We start from the raw sequence: 21,062 nt of genomic DNA on the forward strand, positions 1-21,062 counted from the left end.
AGCATTCCAGGCTTCCCTGTCCAGCACCAACTCCCGGAGCTTACTCAAACTCCATTGTTTGAGTTTGCTCAAACTCAATGGACTCCATGTCCATTGAGTTGGTGATGCCATCCAACCATCTCATCCTCTGTTGTCCCCTTCTTCTCATGGTCTCAATCTTTCCCAGCATCAGGGTCTTTTCCAATGAGTCAGTTCTTCACATCCCGTGGCTGAAGTATTGGAGTTTCAGCTTCGGCATCAGTCCTTCCAATGAATATTCAGGACTTATTTCTTTTAGGATTGACTGGTTTGACCTCGTTGCAGTCCAAGGAACTCTCAAGAGTCTTCTCCAACAACACAGTTCAAAAGCATCAATTCTTCAGCACTCAGCTTTCTTTATGGTCCAACTCTCACATCCATACATGACTACTAGAAAAACCATAGCTTTGACTGTACAAACCTTTGTCGACAAAATAATGTCTCTGCTTTTAAATATCTGTCTAGGTTTGTCATAGCTTTTCTTCCAAGGAGCAAGTGTCTTTTAATTTCATGGGTGCAGTCACCATCTGCAGTGATTTTGGAGCCCCCAAAAATAAAGTCTGTCACTGTTTCCATTGTTTCCCCATCTATTTGTCATGAAGTGATGGGATCGGATACCATGATCTTCATTTTTTGAATGTTGAGTTTTTTCATTCTTCTCTTTTCACCTTCATTAAGAGGCTCTTTAGTTCTTCTTTGCTTTCTGCCATAAGGGTGGTGTCATCTGCATATCTGAGCTTATTGCTATTTCTCCTGGCAATCTTGATACCAGCTTGTGCTTCAGCCAGTCAACATTTCGCATGATGTACTCTGCGTGTAAGTTAAATAAGCAGGGTCACAGTATACAGCCTTGACATACTCCTTTCCCAATTTGGAACCAGCCTGTTGTTCCACGTCTGGTGTTCTAACTGTTGCTTCTATTAGTCTGCGATATCTTGTGCCAGAAAGCAGAGAAGTTATCAGAGCAAGTGGGTCATATCATGATGTCAACACAATATCAACATGAAGGACTCCACTTGGCCAAAAATGAGGAAACTTGAGCTCGCAAAAGAATGTTGCAGTTGATTGTAACACATTATATATAAAAAGATCCATAGATTCATTATTGATAATGTACTTTTAAAAGGTCATTCCCCTCCCCACTGGAATAAACTTCCTTGGGACACCACTGAAAATATTTAGCCCACTAATTTCCTATTTTAAAAATGAAAGAACTTTTATTCATTTTGCCTTTCTTGTACAAACTGTACAAACTCCACAAACTTGGTAGAAAAAGTAGCATCCGGTTTGCTTTTTAATCTACTTGCTCAAGTCCCACAGCCTTATTAGCAAGAAGTCCTGCATCTCAAATTGGAGGACCCTACATTCCACCATGGAGCTTCCTAGATTGTGCTTGTGGTAAAAAACCCACCTGCCAATGCAGGAGACATAAGAGACGCAGGTTCAATCCCTGGATAGGGAAGATCCACTGGAGGGGGGCATGGCAACCCACTCCACTATTCTTGGATGGAGAATCCCATGGTCAGAGGAGCCTGGTGGGCTACGGTCCATGAGGGTGCAAAGAGTCAGACACGACTGAAGCGACTTAGCACACACATCCCACCCTACGCCCTGTACAAGAGTGTGGCTTCCTCGGCTCAAAGGGAGGGCAGACAGACCTGGCTCCAATGTCACAGGTGCTCTCCCTCCCCTGGCCACGTGATGTCACTGTGGAGCTTTGTCCTGCCCAGTCCCAGCCACCCTGCAGCTTTTAGCCTGGCTCATTTCCAGCATGGCCCTGGGGCCATGGAGGCAGGGCGTGGCCTGACCCTCAGAATTAAATCCCTCTCTGATCACACACACAGCACAAGGTGGCCAGTGCTGACTAGTTTCCAAACTCAACCACATGGCATGTCAGAATCAGTCACTTCATCTGTTCAACAAAATACTAGCTCTACAATGTAGCAGGTACCGTTTAAGGAGTTTGGGATGTATCAGTGAACAAAACAAGGATCCTTGCCCCTCTCAAGGAACGTGGGGGGTGAACATCTCACACATCTGAGCCCAGGTTACCAACAAAGACATATCCTCCCTTCCCGATGACCTTGGCTTTGGGGTGAGGGGATGTTCTCTCATTCATGCAATTTAACTTCTCCCCATGGATCATCTGACCCACTCCTTGATTCTTGCCTGGGTAATCCCACAGACAGAGGAGCCTCGTGGGCTACAGTCCATGGGGTCGCAAGAGTCAGGACATGACTTGGCAACTGAGCGCGCATGCATCATTAAGGTACGAGTCTAATGGGACTGGATTTTGCTAACACTCACGCACCTCTTCTTTAGTCAGGTAGGACTTTCTGATTGTGTGAGTGAGTACCACGAAAGTGATCCTTCCACATTTATCAGGTTATTTCAGGTCTTAAATCTTCACATACACTGCTTCATTTAAAGTTGTGTTTCTTACCCATCTAACACATTGTAAGGTCGTAAGGTCCAGGTGGACCTTATGATGTGCTAGGTACTGTTTGAAGGACTAAGGATATAGCAGTGAAGAAAAGATCTAACAATAAAGCACAGTCATCGTGAGTTTACCGTCCAGTGATGATGTCTGACTTGACCCTAACAATCCTGCAAGATGGGTAAGAAACACAATTTTAAATGAAGTAGTATTAGTCCCCTCATTTCCTTTTCAGAACATGTACTGGCCCCTCTGGTGTGTGAAGTACCATGGAGAGCAAATTTCAGTGCACTCAGAACTTGGCAGATGGCAGTTCAGAGCAGGGTTCAAGATTCTGCATTTTCACACCATTCTGAGAGATGGCGATGCATCTGTTCAGGACCAACCACCCTTTAACTGGCAAGACAGGGCTGGTTTTTTTCCCTCATAAAGCAAAGATGTAACAAAATTCTGGCCCCTTCCTTCTAGTGTATTGTGGGAAATAGGCAGGTGGGGTGAGATGTTGCTATACCCTGTTTCATAGGACCTAACATAGCCTGATTTCAGAGAACTGAAAACATGATTAAAAAAAAAAAAAGTACATCTTAGAATCTATGAAATAAGGCACTTTAGTGGCATTAGAATATAATAGTTAAGTGACTGGAGTCAGACAGATGTGCCACCACTATTCAGACCCCTGTGACTGTGGGTGAGCTTGAATTTCCTCACCTCCAACATGGCACAAACCACCGAGGCTGCCTGATGATTAGACTTGACCCAGCCAGCTTGATATTTTAGTCCTCTGCCCAGTGACATAAAAATCCACAAGTGACCACTTTGTATTGCCTTCAGCATTCCATACCTCTCTGAAGTGAAATAACTGGGTATAGACAAATAATACTCTCCTGCCTGGAGAGTATTAATCTTCACATTTTGCCCTATATAGCTCTAAATTGTTTTACTCCTTTGCAAGAATGTATTTCGGGTATGATATGTGTTCAAAGAAATATACATTTTAAAATGTGCTCAGTCGCTCAGGCATGCCCAATTCTTTGCAATCCCATGGACTGTAGCCCGCCTGACTGTTCTGTTCATGAAATTTTTCGGACAAGAATCCTGGAGTGGGTTGCCATTTCCTCCTCCAGGGCATTTAAATAATCAGAGTTAAAGAGCAAACCCCAATCATTGCTTGATATGTGCACTGCTTGTTGCAGAGGGTGTGTAGCAAAGCTCACTAAAAAAGCAGTCACATTGTTAAATGAGTGTGACTCGCTGAGCACATTGGGTGGTGCCCAGCAGAGTGGGTCTCAGTGGACATTACACATGAACGCGTTTCCCTCGGGAAGGCAGCCTCTTCTCTCAACCACCTCCCCCCCACCCCTCACTGCTGTTTCTCAGCACTTGGAACCGTGCTCAGAACATGGAAAGACTCAGTTCATGTTTGATGAACGTGTAGACCTCAGACTGTCTCTTGTGGGTGGCCAGAAGGGGCCTGGGGGTTGGGGAAAACTTTAGCTGGTGGCACTGGCCTCAATGCAGAGAGAACAGGCTGAGGCCCATAGCTGAGAAGCGTGAATGGCTGGAATTGCTAAACCAAACCCAGGACTGGGAGTGAGGAAGCTACCCAAGCCGGGCCCCAGGGGAAGGTGTTCCTTAAAGGAGGTCTTTTAGGTCTTCTAAGACTTCTTTATTGAACTATGGTTCATCTACAATGTTTTAAGTGTACAGCCAGGTGATTTAGTTATATGTGTATATATATATTCTCTTTCAGATTCTTTTCCATTATAGGTTATTATAAAACACTGAATATAATTTCTGTGCTATAAAATAGGTCCTTGTTGTTGATCTATTTTATATACAGTAGTATGCATCTGTCATTCCCCAACTCCTAATTTATCACCTCTTAACAGTGACTTCCCCTTTGGTAACCATGTTTGTTTTCTATGTCTGTGAGTCTTATCTGTTTTGTAAATAAGTTCATTTGTATCAGTTTTTTTAGATTCCACCTGTAAGTGCTATCACATGGTATTTGTTTTTTTCTGTCTGACTTACTTCACTTAATATGATAATCTCTAGGTCCATCCATATTGCTACAAATGGCATTATTTCATTCATTTTAATGGCTGAGTGATATTCCATTGTATATATGGGCCCCTTCTTTATCCATTCATCTTTCAACAGACATTGAGATTGCTCCCATGTCTTTCCTATTGTAATGCTCCTGTGAACTCTGGGGTGTGTGTATCTTTTAGAATTATAGCTTTGTCCAGATACATGCCTAGGAGTAGGATTGCAGGATCATATGGTAATTTAGTTTTTAGTTTTCTGAGGAAACTCCATAGTGTTTTCCAGCTTTTGTTATTTGCAGACTTTTTGATCATGGCCATTCTGACTGGTGTAGGTGATACCTCATTGTAGCTTCAATTTGCATTTCTCTAAAAATAAGCAATATTGAACTTCTTTTCATGTGCCTGTAGGTCATCTGTATATTGTCTTTGGAAAAATGTCTGTTTAGGTTTTCTGCCTGTTTTTTGATTGGGTTGTTTCTTTCTGATATTGAGCTCTATAAGCTGTTTATATGTTTTGGAAATTAATCTCTTGTTGGTTGCATTGTTTGCAGATATTTTCTCCTATAGGTTTTCTTCTCATTTTGTTTATGGTTTCGCTTTAATTATGTTCTATTTATTTTTGCTTTTGTCTCTAAGAGAGCCAAAAAAAATATATTGCTGTGATTTATATATCAAAGCATGTCTGCCTGTTTTCCTCTAGGAGTTTTATAGTATCCAGTCTTACGTTTAGGCCTTTAATTAATTTTAAGTTTGTTTTTGTATATGGTGTTAGAAAATGTTCTAATTTCATTCTGTTCCCAGCACCTCTTATTGAAGAGACGGTCTTTTCTCCATTGTTCTCTCTGGCCTCCTTTGTCACAGATTACCATAAGGGCATGGGTTTATCTTGGGGCCCTCTATCCTGTCCATTGCTGTATCTGTCTGTTTTTGTGCCAGTACTATACTGTGTTGATAGTATAGTCTGAAGCCAGGGAGCCTGATTCTTCCAATTCCATTCTTCTTTCCCAGGCTTTTTTTTTTTAATTTATTTTAATTGGAGGCTAATTACTTTACAATATTGTAGTGGTTTTTGCCATACACTGACATGAGTCAGCCATGGGTGTACACATGTTCCCCATCCTGAACCCCCCTCCCACCTCCCTCCCCATCCCATCCCCGAGGGTCATCCCAGTGCACCAGCCCTGAGCACCCTGTCTCATGCATCCAACCTGGACCGGTGATCTGCTTCACATATGATAAGATACACGTTTCAATGCTACCCTCTCAAATCATCCCACCCTCGCCTTCTCCCGCAGAGTCCAAAAGACTGTTCTTTACATCTATGTGTCTTTTGCTGTCTCGAATATAAGGGTCATCGTTACCATCTTTCTAAATTCCACATATATGCGTTAGTATACTGGATTGGTGTTTTTCTTTCTGACTTACTTCACTCTGTATAATAGGCTCCAGTTTCATCCATCTCATTAGAACTGATTCAAATGTATTCTTTTTAATGGCTGAGTAATATTCCATGGTGTATATGTACCACGGCTTTCTTATCCATTCGTCTGCTGATGGGCATCTAGGTTGCTTCCATGTCCTGGCTATTATAAACAGTGCTGCAATGAACATTGGGGTGCACGTGTCTCTTTCAGATCTGGTTTCCTCGGTGTGTACGCCCAGAAGTGGGATTGCTGGGTAGTATGGCAGTACTATTTCCAGTTTTTTAAGAAATCTCCACACTGTTCTCCATAGCGGCTGTACTAGTTTGCATTCCCACCAACAGTGTAAGAGGGTTCCTTTTTTCCGCACCCTCTCCAGCATTTATTGCTTGTAGACTTTTGGATAGCAGCCATTCTGACTGGTGTGAAATGGCACCTCATTATGGTTTTGATTTGCATTTCTCTGATAATGAGTGATGTTGAACATCTTTTCATGTGTTTGTTAGCCATCTGTATGTCTTCTTTGGAGAAATGTCTGTTTAGTTCTTTGACCCATTTTTTCATTGGGTCATTTATTTTTCTGGAATTGAGCTGCATGAGCTGCTTGTATATTTTTGAGATTAATTCTATGTCAGTTGTTTCATTTGCTATTATTTTCTCCCATTCTGAAGGCTGTCTTTTCACCTTGCTTATAGTTTCCTTTGTTGTGCAAAAGCTTTCAAGTTTCATTAGGTCCCATTTGCTTGTTTTTGCTTTTGTTTCCGTGACTCTGGGAGGTGGGTCGTGGAGGATGCTGCTGTGGTTCGTGTCGGAGAGTGCCTGTGTTTTCCTCCCAAGCTTGTTTTAACTAGTTTTGGTCTTTTGTGTTTCCATACAAATTTAAAACATTTTTCTTCTAGTTCTGTGAAAAATGCCATTGGTAATTTGATAGGAATCATATTAAATTGGTAGATTGCCTTGGGTGCTGTGGTCATTTTCACAGTATTGATTCCTCCAAGCCAAGAACATGGTGTATCTTTCATCTATTTGTGTCCTCATCAATTTCTTTGATCAGTGTCTTGTACTTTTCAGAGTACAGGTTTTTTTCCTCCATGGGTAAGTTTATTCCTAGGTGTTTTATTCCTTTTTGATGTGATCGTAAATGGGACTGTTTCCTTAATATCTCTTTCTGATAGTTCATTGTTAGTGTACAGAAATAAAACAGATTTCTGTATGTTAATTTTGAATCCTGCAATTTTATCAAAGTCATTGATGCACTCTAGTTCTTTTCTAATGTCATTTTTAGGATTTTTCTATGTATAATGTCATGTTATGTGCAAACAGTGAGTTTTACTTTTTCCTTTCCAATTGGGATTCCTTTTGTTTTTCTTCTCTGATCTCTAGGACTTCCAAAACTATGTTGAATAAAAGTGGCAAGAGTAGGCATCCTTGCTTGTTCCTGATCTTAGAGGGAATGCTGTTAGCTTTTCACCATTGAATATGGTGTTAGCCATGGGTTTGTCATATATTGCTTTTATTATGTTGAGGTAGGGTCCATCTATGCCCATCTTCTGAAGACTTTTAAAATCATAAATGGATGTTGAATTTTTTTATTTCTTTTTAAAATTTTTTTCTTTGTTGAATTTCTATCAAAAGTGTTTTCTGTGCCTGCTGAGATAATCATATGCTTTTTATCCTTTGTTAATGTAATATGTCACACTGATTTGTGGATACTGAAAAAATCCTTCCATCCCTGGGATAAATCCCACTTGGTCACGGTGTATGATCCTTTTAGTGTATTGAGTTGGTTTGCCATTATTTTGTTGGTAATTTTTTGCATCTATGTCCACCAGTGATATCGGCCTGTATTTTTCTTTTTTTGTGATATCTTTGTCTGGTTTTGGTATCAGGGTGATGGTGGCCTTACAGAATGTTTGGAATTGTTTCTTCCTCTGTAACTTTTTGGAATAGTTTCAGAAGAATAGTTATATTCTTTAAATGTCTATTATTAATTCCTTCTAGTGTATTTGTCATTCTAGTTATTGTATACTTCATCTGCTGGGTTGTTTTTTATATTTTCTAATTGTTTATTTAAAACTTCTAACTTCTCACTCTGTGCATCTATTCTACTCCCAAGCTCTTTGATTATCTTTAAGATCATTACTCTGAACTCTTTCTCAGATAGATCATCTTTCTCCACTTCATTTAGTTCTTCTCCTGGAATTTTATTCCTTGATCTAGAACACAATCTTCTGCCACCTCATTTTGCCTCAGTTGCTGTTTGTATTTTTATGCCTATTGCAGATTAGTTACATTTCTAACCTTGGACAAGTGGCCCTCTGTAGGAGACATCCTATGCATCCCAGTTGTGTACTACCCTTCCATCACTGAAGCTAAATGCTCTAGGGGTTGCCCCCAAGAGGGCTGCAAGGGTCCTTCTTTGTGGTGGGCTGATCATGCAGGCAGCGAGGAGGTTTGGTTGGTTGACATGCTCTGCCCTGTGCAGATGCTGCTAGTACTGTTTAGTCAGGCCAGGTTACCAGTTGGTTGATTGTGCATCCCTGGGAGGCCTTGGAGGTGGTGCTGGCTCATGGTGGGCAGACACGGGGTCCCCAAGACTCTGGGGCTGTTGCCCACCAACTGACAGGTGAAGTCAGATCCTGGGGTTAGTGCTGGACTACTAGCAGGCAGAGCTGGTTCCCAGGGTCTGGGTGCAGGGCCCAGGGGTCTCAGAGCTCATTTCAGATCAGTGATTTGGGGAGTCAGAGGGAGGGTAGGGAGTTTCCCAGTACAGTTGGGAAAGTTTGTGGTATCCAGAAGGGTGCATTGGCCTGCTAGTGGGCAGGGCCAGGGCTCAGCTGGCACCAGGGTAGGGTCCAGCTTGCATTGTGGGATCATAGTTTTCGGGCTTCCAGTGTCTGTCCCCTGGTGGGTGAGGCTGATCTGAAGGCTTATGCAGGCTTCCTGAAGAGAGAGTCTTAGGCCTGCCCACTGGTGAGTGGACCTGGGTCTTGGCTCTCCAGTGGGAAGGGCCCTGTCTTGGGGTGAGTCCAGAGATGACTGTGGGGCTTAAGAAGTTAGGCAGCCTGCCTGCTAATGGGCAGGGCTGTGTCCCTGCCCAGGTCATTGTTTGCCCTGAAGCATCCCAGTCTGGGGACTTCCCAGGTGGCACTAGCGATACAAGAATCCACCTGCCAATGCAAGACACAGAAGACGTGGGTTCGATCCCTGGATCAGGACAATCTGGAGGAGGAAATGGCAACCCACTCCAGTGTTCTTGCCTGAAAAATCCATGGACAGAGGAACCTGGCAGCTACAGTCCATCAGGTTGCAGAGTCGGACATGACTTGAGTGACCAAGCATGCACTTGTCCCAACACTGGAGCCTATAGTCTGTGGGTGAGGCCAGGTCTTGGTGCTAATGATCCAGTACGGCAGCCGCAGGAGTGTTCATGTGGCTGAATGTTCCCCAGTATGTCTGCCATCCACGTCTATGTACCCAGGGTGAGCCAAGCTCCTGCCTCTCCAGGAGACTTTCCAAGACCAGCAGGCAGGTCTGGCTTAGCCTTCTGTCAAATGGATGCTTTTGTCTTGGGTCTTGGCATGCATGAGATTTTGTGTGCACCCTTGGTGTATATGAGATTTTTGTGTGCATGAGTGTGAAGTCTATGTTCCCCCCAATCCTGTGGGGCTCCTGCAGTTAATTAAGCCCCACTGGATTTCAAAGCCAAATGCTCTGGGGGCTTATCCTTCTGATGCCTGAACCTTGGGCTGGACTGTGAGGCTCAGAACGTTCACTCCTGTAGGAGAACCTCTGCAGTATAATTATTCACCAGTTTGTGGGTTGCCCACCCAGGGGGGATGGGATTTGATTATATCACCTGTCCACCCTATGCTCCCACTCATCTCATTGTGGTTCCTTCTTTGCCTTTAGTTGTAGATATTTTCTGGTAGGTTCTAGTCTTTTTCGTCGATGGTTGGTCCCCAAATAGGTGTGATTTTGGTGTGCTCATGAGAGGAGGTGAGCTCAGGGTCTTTCTACTCTGCCATCTTGGCCTCTCTTCCTTTCACAATTTTTTTGCCCACAGTACTGAAGCACTGATTAGAATACCAGAGAAAATACAGTGATGGGCTTCCTGGCTCTTGCTTAGAGGCAGAGAATATGCTGAGAACTGTACCCAGCACAGCGCCAGGCATGGTGAGCAGGAAGGAAAGGTCTTTGGCTTAGTCCTAATATCCAGCTGCAAAGGGCTAACTCTGGCTTCTCCCAACACCTGGGGTTGCTCCAGAACAGAGACATGAACATGCCTCTGGGAAATTCTCACCTGTATACACCTAATGATTGCAAGTTTTAAAAAAAAAAAAAAAAAAACCTCTCCAGCATGTCTCCTCCTTTCCCAGTTCCGAGTGGACTTTGGAAATTCCTTGGATGTTCTTGAAGAATAGAAAAATCTTCACGATTGGGTGTGTGTGTGTGCTATGCTCAGTCATGTCTGCTGCTTTGGGACCCCGTGGACTGTAGCCCGCCAGGCTCCTCTGTCCATGCGGTTTTCCAGGCAATAGAGTGGGTTGCCATTTCCTCTTCCAGGAACCTTCCTGACCCAGGGATTGAACCCAAGTCTCCCGCATTGGCAGGTGGATTCTTTACCACTAGTGCCAACACTGGGGGGAGCTGCCTAATCTATTACAAATCTATTATGTTACTGAAATTAGTTTGAAAAGATGGTTCGTCAAGAAGTTTCACAGGCAAAAGCCCTCAACCTACCTAAATACCACTCCCCCCCTCACATTTTCTCACCTTCCAGGTGACCCTGTACAAGGGCTCTGACATGGAGGACTTCGGATTCAGTGTAGCAGATGGCTTGCTGGAGAAAGGAGTCTATGTCAAAAACATTCGCCCAGCTGGGCCAGGAGATCTTGGTGGCCTAAAGCCCTACGACAGGCTCTTACAGGTAAGACCTCAAATGAAATTTTATCTAACTCTTTAAAGTCTCATTTGACCAGTGCTCACACATCCTCCTTTGCCTCAAGACCAGATCAGAGGCCCTCTAGAGAGGATAGACACTTTTTCCCTTAGTAGAATTTACCAGTTACTGAAACAGCGTGTTTCCGAGTACACTCCCCAGCAGATTCTAGACTTCTTGAGAGCAGGCATGTGTGCATGCTGCTGCTTCATGTCAGTCATGCCAGTCTCTGCAAGCCTGCAGACTGCAGCCCACCAGGCTCCTCTGTCCATGGGGTCCTCCAGGCAAGAAAACTGGGGTGGACTGCCATGCTAGTGCCTCATTCTCCCATTTCCCATCTTGCAGTGTTTGAGATCTCATCTCACACAGTATCTAAAATCCAAAAGCTGAACCTTATTTACGTAATGGAGTAATATCATGATCAGGTTTGGTTTAACTGAGGAAAGCAAATTCCTGGATCCCTATGTCCAGTTTTCAGGAACAGCATTTTGCAGGAACAGGAGAAGGGTTGCCACCAGTCTTGAACATGTATTCAAATAGAATGAGTTTGTCCCTAAATAGCTGACTTTCAAAAAGCATGAGGCTGCTCTGATGGTTGGCTTTAAAGACACATGTTCACCAAAGCAAGTTTACACTGATTCATTAGACAGTTTTAAAACCAATTCTGATGATCTTTTTACCATGGCAATATAACAATTAGACTTGTCCTAAGACTATGGAACACTTTGGTTTTCCATAGATACTCCAGTATTTGTTGAGTAAATAACGATGGACAAATGATCTGATCTCTGTAAATTAGAGATATACCTACTTTTGTGGAAGATGAGGCTATAAAAGCAGACTGGACTCAGAATTGTGAAGGACACTGAATGCCAAGCTCTTAATTACTTAAGCAGAATGACATATTTCATAATTCAGAAAGACAATACAATCATGTCATAGGTGAACCGCTATAGGGTGAAGAAGGGGAGGATCACAGGAAAGGAGACTAGGAGGGAAGGGTCAGACACTTGTACCAGACCTGGGCCTTTAATGCCTTCTGTGCATCCTGGTGGAGCGGTCTGAAAGGCAGCTTACAGTTTGCATTTGTTGCTTAAGAGAGATGTTAGAGCCAAAACTAAAGATTGGGGATACTGAACACATGGATTTTGATAAAGTTGCCTAGGTTGGATTTCTAGTAAGAAGAGAACTAAAGATAGAATTCTAAGGAAAACAAAATTTAAAGGATAGGATGAAGTAAAGGCAGGGAAGGACTGAAAGTGAGTGGTTAAAATGGTATGAAGGTAAGAGCAAGGTGGTGTCATCAGAGCCCAGGAAGGAGTTTTAAGGATGAGTAGGTGTCAAGAGTGGCTAAAGGGGATGAGAACTCAAAACACCATTCCTATGTTGAACAACTGGGGTCATTTATACAATGTAAGGCTTCCCTGGTTGCTCAGCAGTAAAGAATCTGCCTGCCAATGCAGGAGACACAGGTTCAATCCCTGGGTTGGGAAGATCCCCTGGAGAAGGAAATGGCAAGCCACCCCAGTATTCTTACCTGGGAAATCCCATGGACAGAGGAGCCTGGCGGGCTACAGTCCACGGGGTCACAAGAGAGTCGGACATGAGTTAGCAACTAAACAACAATACAATATAATGGTCAGGTCCCAAACTGAGAAGATGGGAGAAAGAATGAAAAGGAATGGAAGCAGCGTGGAGATGATTTTTTAAACTTGGGGTGGGGGTGGGAAGAATAAGGAAACATAAAAGAAAATGAGCACATGTACAAGCTCAGAAGGGGGTGGGATCACGACAACTACTGAGAGCAGCAGTTCAGTATCATCAAGAGCACGAGTTTTGGGGGACTTCCCCAGCAGTCCACTGGTTAAGACTCTGCCTTCCAATGCAGGGAGCATGGGTTCAATGCCTGGTCTGGGAGCTAAGATCCCACATGCTGCAGGGTCTGGCCAAAAATTTTAAAAAAGAAAGAAAAAAAACACAGCACAAACTTCCGAATCAGCCAGACTGCCTGAGATCACATCTTTGCTAGACCACTCACCAACATCCTCTCTGGACCAGCTACCAACTGCTGGTCTTAGGCACTTCTCTTAACCATTATGTGCCTCACTTTCCTCATCTGTATATCGGGGATGACAGTCAGCACTTTGGAGCACCTGCCCTGAGTAAGGCTATTTGCTCAGCTTGGGGATGTTAGATGTGTCCCTGTTCCCTGCTATCAAGGGCCTCACAATTTAGTAGCAGAGAATAAGTAAGCATATACCCATCTTATAGTGTGCTCAGGGCTGGGATAGACTCTGTACAGAGTGCTTATTATATCGGAAATGTTACTCTGGGTTTTGGTAATTATAACAGTAATTCACCACAGCGCTTCTTGCCATTTCAGGTTAATCACGTCCGAACAAGAGACTTTGACTGCTGCCTTGTTGTACCCCTCATAGCAGAATCTGGTAATAAGCTGGACCTGGTTATTAGTAGAAACCCCCTGGCTTCACAGAAGTCCTTAGAACACACTCTACCAGGAGGAGAATGGAGTGAACAGAACAGTGCTTTTTTCCAACAGCCGAGCCACGGTGGTAATTTGGAGATACGAGAACCCACTAATACACTATAGCAACGCTTTTTATAAAGCGGGACAAAAGACAATATCTACATGGTGCTAAAAACAAAAAAACAAAAAACAATCCCTTTAAGATTTCTGTGACATCTGAAGCACAGATAATCACGTGGCATTAACTGCAAGCACAGGGGTCTTTTAAATCTCTCATGGCTCATGTTCACTTCCCTTTTCAAGTTGAAGAGGTTTCTTTGTTGGTGATCACTATGGTATATGACAGGCAATCCCCTGCCAAACCCAATGGTAGAGAAAAAGAAAAACAGGCCACCCCTCTCTACAGTTAACATCAGAGGACATTTTTCCACAAGTCCATCTTCCTGTTCCTTTTTAAAAAGAGAAATGTCTGTTTGAAAATAATTTACTTAATTCACTTTGAAATCAGTTTCTTACTACGAAGTTATTCATGTAAGAATTTAACTGACAAGGCTTTTCATAAAGCTGGCTCTGCTAGAACTAGTCTGGTGAACTGCTGGGACTTCTGCTATGGGAGGGGTACAGGTATAAGATTATCTTACAACGTTTCAGCAACGGTGCACGTAGGAGACCATAATAGGTGGTGGTAAATGTTTTGCCCAAGTATAGGAATGATTTTAACTAAGATGTATGCTATTCCCTATGCAACAAATTATCAAACAGGATATGTCTTGTGACCTGTTCTTTTGTTTTGTTTTTTTTTTAAGGACACATTTTTTTAATAGCTGAAAACTCTCTGGTAATGAATTAGGGTGTTTAGTAACACTGAGAATTAGTTAAATTATCTTATTTTTAAAATTCAAGACTAAGAATTTAAGGGAGAATGAAGAGTCTATTAAAATGAGGTTTATCTTAAGAATAGGCAAAATCAAACTCATACTGCTTGACATGTTTTGAAAACTGGTTATATTGAGGGGTGTACAGCACATGTGCATAAATGACTCTGGACTGTCTTTTGTTCTGAGCCATGCCACTGACTGAAATTGTAAATACATTTTCACAAAATGCATTGCCAATTATTACCATCCCCCAAAGCAATAAACTGTAACAGTTGCTTTTAATGTCTGTCAGCAACTGTTTTCATTTGTTCAGATATTTTGAATAGTTACACTAATAACTGTTATTTGGTGAATATTAAAAAAAATAGATCTGTATATTGATTGTAGAATCTCCATACTGAAAAATTATTTTCCAAACATTTTTATTTTGGTCAATAATTAAAACAACTGCTTAGGTAAAGCATCTGAACACTGTGTCCTTTGTTTAAGGAAAAAGTTCACCTTTCGTTTCTGTGCAAAGAAATATATTATTTCAATCATATTTCAGAACCGCCAGGGCAAGAAAGTATAAAGCAGAATCATGTTAAGAAAAAGATCATGAGTCACTTAAATATGTATTTTTATTTGTAACAAACAAGTATTAAACTGTAAAGTATTTTTGTACAAATTTAATACTTTAATAGCATGGTATTTATCGTCTATGTATGGTTTTGGGGAATTCAAAATTGTTGCAAATATTTGTATGGGAATAAAAAACCCTCTACCAAATGGAATAAACAGTGATTTTAAAAAGCCAAAAAAAAAAAAAATGACCTTTTTTTTTGGTGCTTTGGATATATTTTAGTTTTCTATACTGAGCCCTACACAATACTAATGGTTGCATAATTTTCTAAAGGAGGAAGATTTTGCCATAAACTTGAAAAGCAGCATGGACGAGAAGAGCTATGGTTTTGATATTTGATCTGGGTTTGAATTCCAGCTGATACTCACTGAGGGTATGAAATGTACTTTCTTGAGTCAGTCTTCCCACCTGTGACACTGAAGGTCATTCCAGTACTTTCATGAAGAGAGGTGTGACACATATGTAAAAATGCTGAAAGAGCTGGCAAACAGGAACACCTCTAAGACTAATGATAACATTTATATTAGGTGAAAAAGCTTGATCTTGAGTCTAACTTAAGGATCATATCTACCCCCTGAGAACACTGTATGTAGTCCATAAAATATATTTTCAAAAACTATTAGCATGATTAAAATTTACATATTTAAAAAAAGAAAACTATACCTTATAGTCTTAACATTTTCATTTTTGCAAATTGCCTAGCAGGCTTTGTAAATTCACAGGAACAAGTCAGGATGTCCTTTCTTGCCACTTCTTCTTAACAGGGTACCAGAGGTTCTAGCCAGGGCAGCATAACCAGGAAATGAAACAAAAGGCAACTAAATTGGAAAGGAAGTAAAACAAACTCTACTTGCAGATGATAGAATCTTATATATACCAAAATCTGAAGGAATCTGCTAAAAAAACCTATTCAAATAAATGAGTTTTAGCAAGGTTGCAAGATACAAGATCTATATAAAAATCAACTGAATTTCTATATAGTATTAATGAACAAAAATAAGAAAATAATTATAGTCTCATAGGATCAAAAATAAAATAGGAATAAATTTAATGAAAGTACCAGAGTAGGTGTGGAAGATGGCAGAGTAAAAGACCCTGCACTCACCTTCTCTCACAAGCACCAAAGTTCCAACTATCTGCAGAATAACCATTGATGAAAAAGACTAGAACCTACCAGAAAAGATCAGAAGGAACCATAACAACAAGACAGGAGGAGAGGATCTGCAATCTAATCAAATCACACATCCCCCTGGTGGGTGACCCATGAACTGGAGAATAATTATAACGCAGAGGTTCTCCCACAAGAATGAGAGTTCTGATCCCCCACATAAGGCTCCCCAGCCCAGGGCTCCAGCACTGGAAGACAAGCCCCCAGAGCATTTGGCTTTGAAGGCCAGCACTGAGGGCTTCCCTGGTGGCAGCAGTAAAGAATCCGCCTGCCTATTCAAGAGACACGGTTTCAATCCCTAGGTCAGAAAGATCCCCTGGGGAAGGAAATGGCAACCCACTCCAGTATTCTTGCCTTGGAAATCCCATGAACAGAAGAGCCTGGCAGGCTACAGTCCATGGAATCGCAAAAGTCAGACACGACTTAGCGGCTCAACAACAAGGCTGGAACTGCAGACGCTTCCCAGGACTGGGAAATAGAGATGTCACTCTCAAAGAGCACACGCAAAATCTCACACACACCAGGATCACACACACTACAAAGAATCAATGATGGGCTAAATGGTATAGAAGAGTGTATCAGAGAGCTGGAAGACAGTAGTGGTCACTGACGCTGTCCAGAAAAAAGAAAAAAAACAAGGACCGTTTAAGACACCTCTGGGACAACATTAAACACGTTAATATTTGCATTACAGGGGTGCCGGAAGAAGAAGAGAGAAAGGACCTAAGAAAATATTTGAAGAGATAAAAGCTGAAAACCTTCCTAACCTGGGGAAGGAAATAGTCAACCCATATCCAGGAAACACAAAGCTTCACACAGGATTAACCCAAAGAGAACCAAATCCGCCAAGACACATTGTAATCAAAAATGCCAAAAATTATAGAGTGAATACTAAAAGCAGGAAGGGAAAAGCAACAAATAATATACAGGGGAATTCCCATAAGCCTGTAAACTGATTTTTTCAGCAGAAACTGCAGACTGGAAGGGAGTGGTACAATATATGTAAATTGATAAAAGGGAAGAATCTACAACCAAGAGCACCCTACCCAGCAAGGTTTTCATTGAGATTTGATGGACAAATCAAAAACTTCACAGACAAGCAAAAGCTAAAAAAATTCAGCCCCAACAAAACTAGCTTCACTACAAATGTTAATGGAACTTCTCTAGGCAGAAAAGGCCACAACGAGAAACAAGAAAATTATGGAAGGAAACAATCTAAACAAGAAAATTATGGAAGGAAACAGTCTATCAGTAAAGGCAAATATAAAGTAAAGGTAGATAATTATCCACACACAAAACTAGTAGAGATATTAAAAGATAAAAACAGTAATATCACCTGTATCTATAATAAGCAGTTAAAGGACACAAAAAACAATTAGATGTAAAATATGGTATCAAAAACAGTAATCATGAGGGGAGGAGAGTACAAATGCAAGGAATATTTAAAATGCATTTGAAATGAAGAGATCAGCCACCTAAAACAATCACATTTATATACAGACTGCTATATGAAAAGCTTATGGTAACCACAAACCAAAAATCGATACTAGATATACACACAAAAAAAGAAAACGCAGTCCAAAATAACACTAAAAATAATCATCAAGTCATAAGAAAACAAGGAGAAAAAAGAGACCTACTAAAACAAATCTGAAACAACAGAAGAGGAACAAAACATACACATCAATACTTTTCTTAAGTGTAAGGGGACTAAATGCTCCATCAGAAGACACAGACTGCCCAAATGGTTACAAAAACAAGACCTGTATATATGCTGCCTACAGGAGACTCACTTTAGATCAAAAGTCACATACAGACTGGAAGTGAGAGGCTGGAAAAAGACATGCCATGCAAATGGAAAAACGAAGAAACAGAGTAGCAATACTTGTATCAGACAAAACAGACTAAAAAAAGACTTACAAGAGACACATTTTTTTTTATGGTGGGCTCTTACTCTACCATACAAAAAAAATTAACTCAAAATGAATCAGAGTTAAAATGTAAGACCTAGAACTATTTAACTCTTAGATGAAAAAACAGAAGTCTTCATAATGGATAAGCAATGGTTTCTCAGGTATAGCACCAAAAGCACAAATAATAATAACAACAAAAATACATACATTAGACATTATCACAGTTAAAACTGTTTCAACGGATACCATAAAGTGAAAATAAGATCTACAAAATGGGGGAAATTTTGCAAATAACATTTCTAATAAGATACTGGTATACAGAATATATAAAGAACTCATACTAGATAATAAAAAGAAAAATAACCCAAAACTGTAAGTGGACAAAGGATCTGAACAGACACATCCCTGAGAAAGACATACACGTGGCCGGTAAGCATATGAAAAGATGATCAACATCATTAGTCATAAGGGAAATGCAAATCAAAACCATAATGATATGTCACTCCATATCTACTAGGATGGCTCCAATTAAAAAGTCAGGTAATAATGAATGTTGGACAGAATGAAGAAACTGGAACCCTCACACCCTGCTGGTGTCAACAGACAATGGTACAGCTGCTTTGAAAAAGTCTAGCAGTTCCTCAAAAAGCTAAACAGAGTTACCATGTGACCCAGCGATTCCACACCAAGGTATATACTTAAAAGAAATGAACATACATACCTGTACAAAAACTTGTACACAGCATTATTTATGATAGCCAAATAGAGGAAACAACCCAAATATCCATCCACTAATGAATGGATAAATTCAATGTGCCATATCCAAGCAATGGAATATTTGGTAATAAAAAGCAATGAAGGGATTTGCCTCACTGCACTACTAAAAGCAAGAAGGCCTATTAGCAGCTCTACTGGAGCCACTTGCAAAAATTCAGCCAAGGTTCCTGATCTCACAATATCAGCTCAGACCAGCATGGTCTCACCTGGAAATACGACATCAATACACACCACCAGTTTTTCCTTCAGTACACAAAGGATATAGTTACAATGTGGATGAAGTCCGAAAACATTATTCTAAGTCAAAGAAGTCAGTAACAAGGGACCATATATTGTATAATTCCATTGGAGAAGGGAAATATAGAAAACGCTCAAAAAAAAAAAATTGAATCACTCTGAGAGAAAAAATATTTTCAAAGTGGAAAATTTTTAAAACAATAAGAAATGATAATTGTGTGACATGATAGACACGTTAATGCTACAGTGGTAATATTGCAATATAGAAGTATTAAACCAACATGATACACATTATATCTTAAATTAAACAAAAACCAATGAAGTCCCTGCTCAGAAGGAATTTTCCAGGAAAATGTACCTAGGAGACCCAGGCAGCAGTGATGGAGCAAGTAGCAACCTTGAGAGGTGACCAGTTTACAGTACACAAAATACCCTAGAATATGTGTTAATAATTTAAGAGATGGAATTGGTTTATCTTTACCATTGCTTCAACCCATTAGCAAAGATCACCCACAATGATGATGGAAGTTAATAAGGCATTATTCTAAAAATAAAACAATTTTAAAACACTTTTAAAATTCCATGGGCAGAAGAGCCTAGCAAGATATATAGTCCATGGGGTCACAAAGAGTCAGACACAATTGAGCAACTGAATAGGAAAGTTCAGAGTTTTTAAAAAACATATATAACATATCTTCCCCTCAAATATGACCAGTGCTACCAGTTCTCCTGATGACAGATGTCAATATCATTACGATTTTCTTTGATGAATAAATTTAAAACCGCTGCTAATACAAATACCTTAAAATAGAACTCGTTAACAAACCGTCCTCTTTTGTCTGAATCCTTTGAAGCCATGATTTCATTTTGTATTGAATGGAAGAAACAGACAATTATTTTGAGCAATCTGAACTAAAACTAAGTTTCTTGATTATTTGCGGATTTGAAAAGTTGCCTGGGGGTTAAACTATTTAGTCTCAAATTCTGAAGCTTAGAAGACACTTGTGGAGATGATTCTTCCACCTGTTGGAACAATAAAAATAACGTTAGTTTTATAGAAATGTAGTTGGTCTACCGTACGTACTTCTATGCCCTCTGACTGCTTCTCAGGAACGTCATACATTTTCCCACTTCTTGACCACACCTGAACAATCAGTTGTCGTTCTGCTTAGGCTTAGTGTGAACACCCCAGTCCCCACCTCCAGGACTGGCATACAGAAGTGACTATTTGCTGAATAAGTACATATATCTAACTTCTAAGAGTGTGGACAGGGTCCACTACATAATTTGGCAGTGCGGAAGTAAAATGTGGGCAGACTTCCCTGGTAGTATAGTGGATGGGAATCCATCTGCCAACGCAGAGGACATGGGTTCGATCTATAGTCTGGGGAGATGCCACAGGGCAACTATGCCCGGGAGCCACAACTACTGAAGCCTGTGTGCCTAGAGCCTGTGGTCTGCAGCAAGAGAAGTCAGCACAACGAGAAGCCCAAACATGGCAACACGGAGTAGCCCCGCTTGCCACAACTAGAGAAAGCTCGCACACAGCACCGAAGACATGGCCAAATAAATACATAATTTAAAAAATTAAAATGTGGGCCCCTTGTTCAAAAATTAAGAATTTCAAGATGACAAGCAGAGAACATTGCAAGCATAGGGTTCCTTCTAAGCAGGAAGCCCTGTATGACCGACTGCCTAGGATGCCCATCCATGATGCCAGCCATAGGTGTGGTTAAGTTGAAACACTCCAACTACATAAGTGCACTCTTGGTACTACTAGTATTCCCGAGCACTGGTCAATGGACCAGTACAGTCACGAAAAAGATTCACCACCACAGAGAAAGAGAAAAATAAAATTCAACTCATCATTCATCTTGCTAAATCTGTTCAGTTTAGAGAACTGTGATAGTTAATTTTATGTGTTGATGTGGCTAACCCAATATTTGGTCAAATACTGTTCTACATGTTTCTGGGGAAGTATTTTTTACTTGAGACTAACAGTTAAATCAGTAGACTGAGTAAAATGGGTTACCCTCCAAAGTGTACATAGGTGGGCTTTATCCAATCAACTGAAAGCCTGAACAGAAAAAATTGACCTCCCCTAAGGAAGAAG

General features: G+C 41.0%; 2 protein-coding genes across 11 annotated transcripts in view; one reads left to right on the forward strand and one right to left on the reverse strand.

Annotated features, from left to right (window-relative positions):
* GRIP1 (glutamate receptor interacting protein 1) overlaps positions 1-13,547 on the forward strand; it is a 437,555-nt gene extending 424,008 nt beyond the window's left edge. For all 10 annotated transcript variants that reach the window (XM_070454639.1, XM_070454640.1, XM_070454647.1 and 7 more), the window contains 2 exons: positions 10,708-10,854; positions 13,250-13,547. In XM_070454639.1, coding sequence (XP_070310740.1) covers positions 10,708-10,854; positions 13,250-13,477 — 375 coding nt within the window. In that variant the 3' untranslated portion in view covers positions 13,478-13,547. The remainder of the gene's footprint in view (positions 1-10,707; positions 10,855-13,249) is intronic.
* Positions 13,548-14,834: 1,287 nt separating this feature from the next.
* HELB (DNA helicase B) overlaps positions 14,835-21,062 on the reverse strand; it is a 45,203-nt gene continuing 38,975 nt past the window's right edge. Inside the window, exon 13 of the mRNA XM_020883306.2 lies at positions 14,835-19,972. Within this exon, the coding sequence (XP_020738965.2) occupies positions 19,868-19,972 (105 nt within the window). The 3' untranslated portion in view covers positions 14,835-19,867. The remainder of the gene's footprint in view (positions 19,973-21,062) is intronic.

Source organism: Odocoileus virginianus, chromosome 24 (assembly GCF_023699985.2).
Source record: "Odocoileus virginianus isolate 20LAN1187 ecotype Illinois chromosome 24, Ovbor_1.2, whole genome shotgun sequence".
Lineage (NCBI taxonomy): Eukaryota > Metazoa > Chordata > Mammalia > Artiodactyla > Cervidae > Odocoileus > Odocoileus virginianus.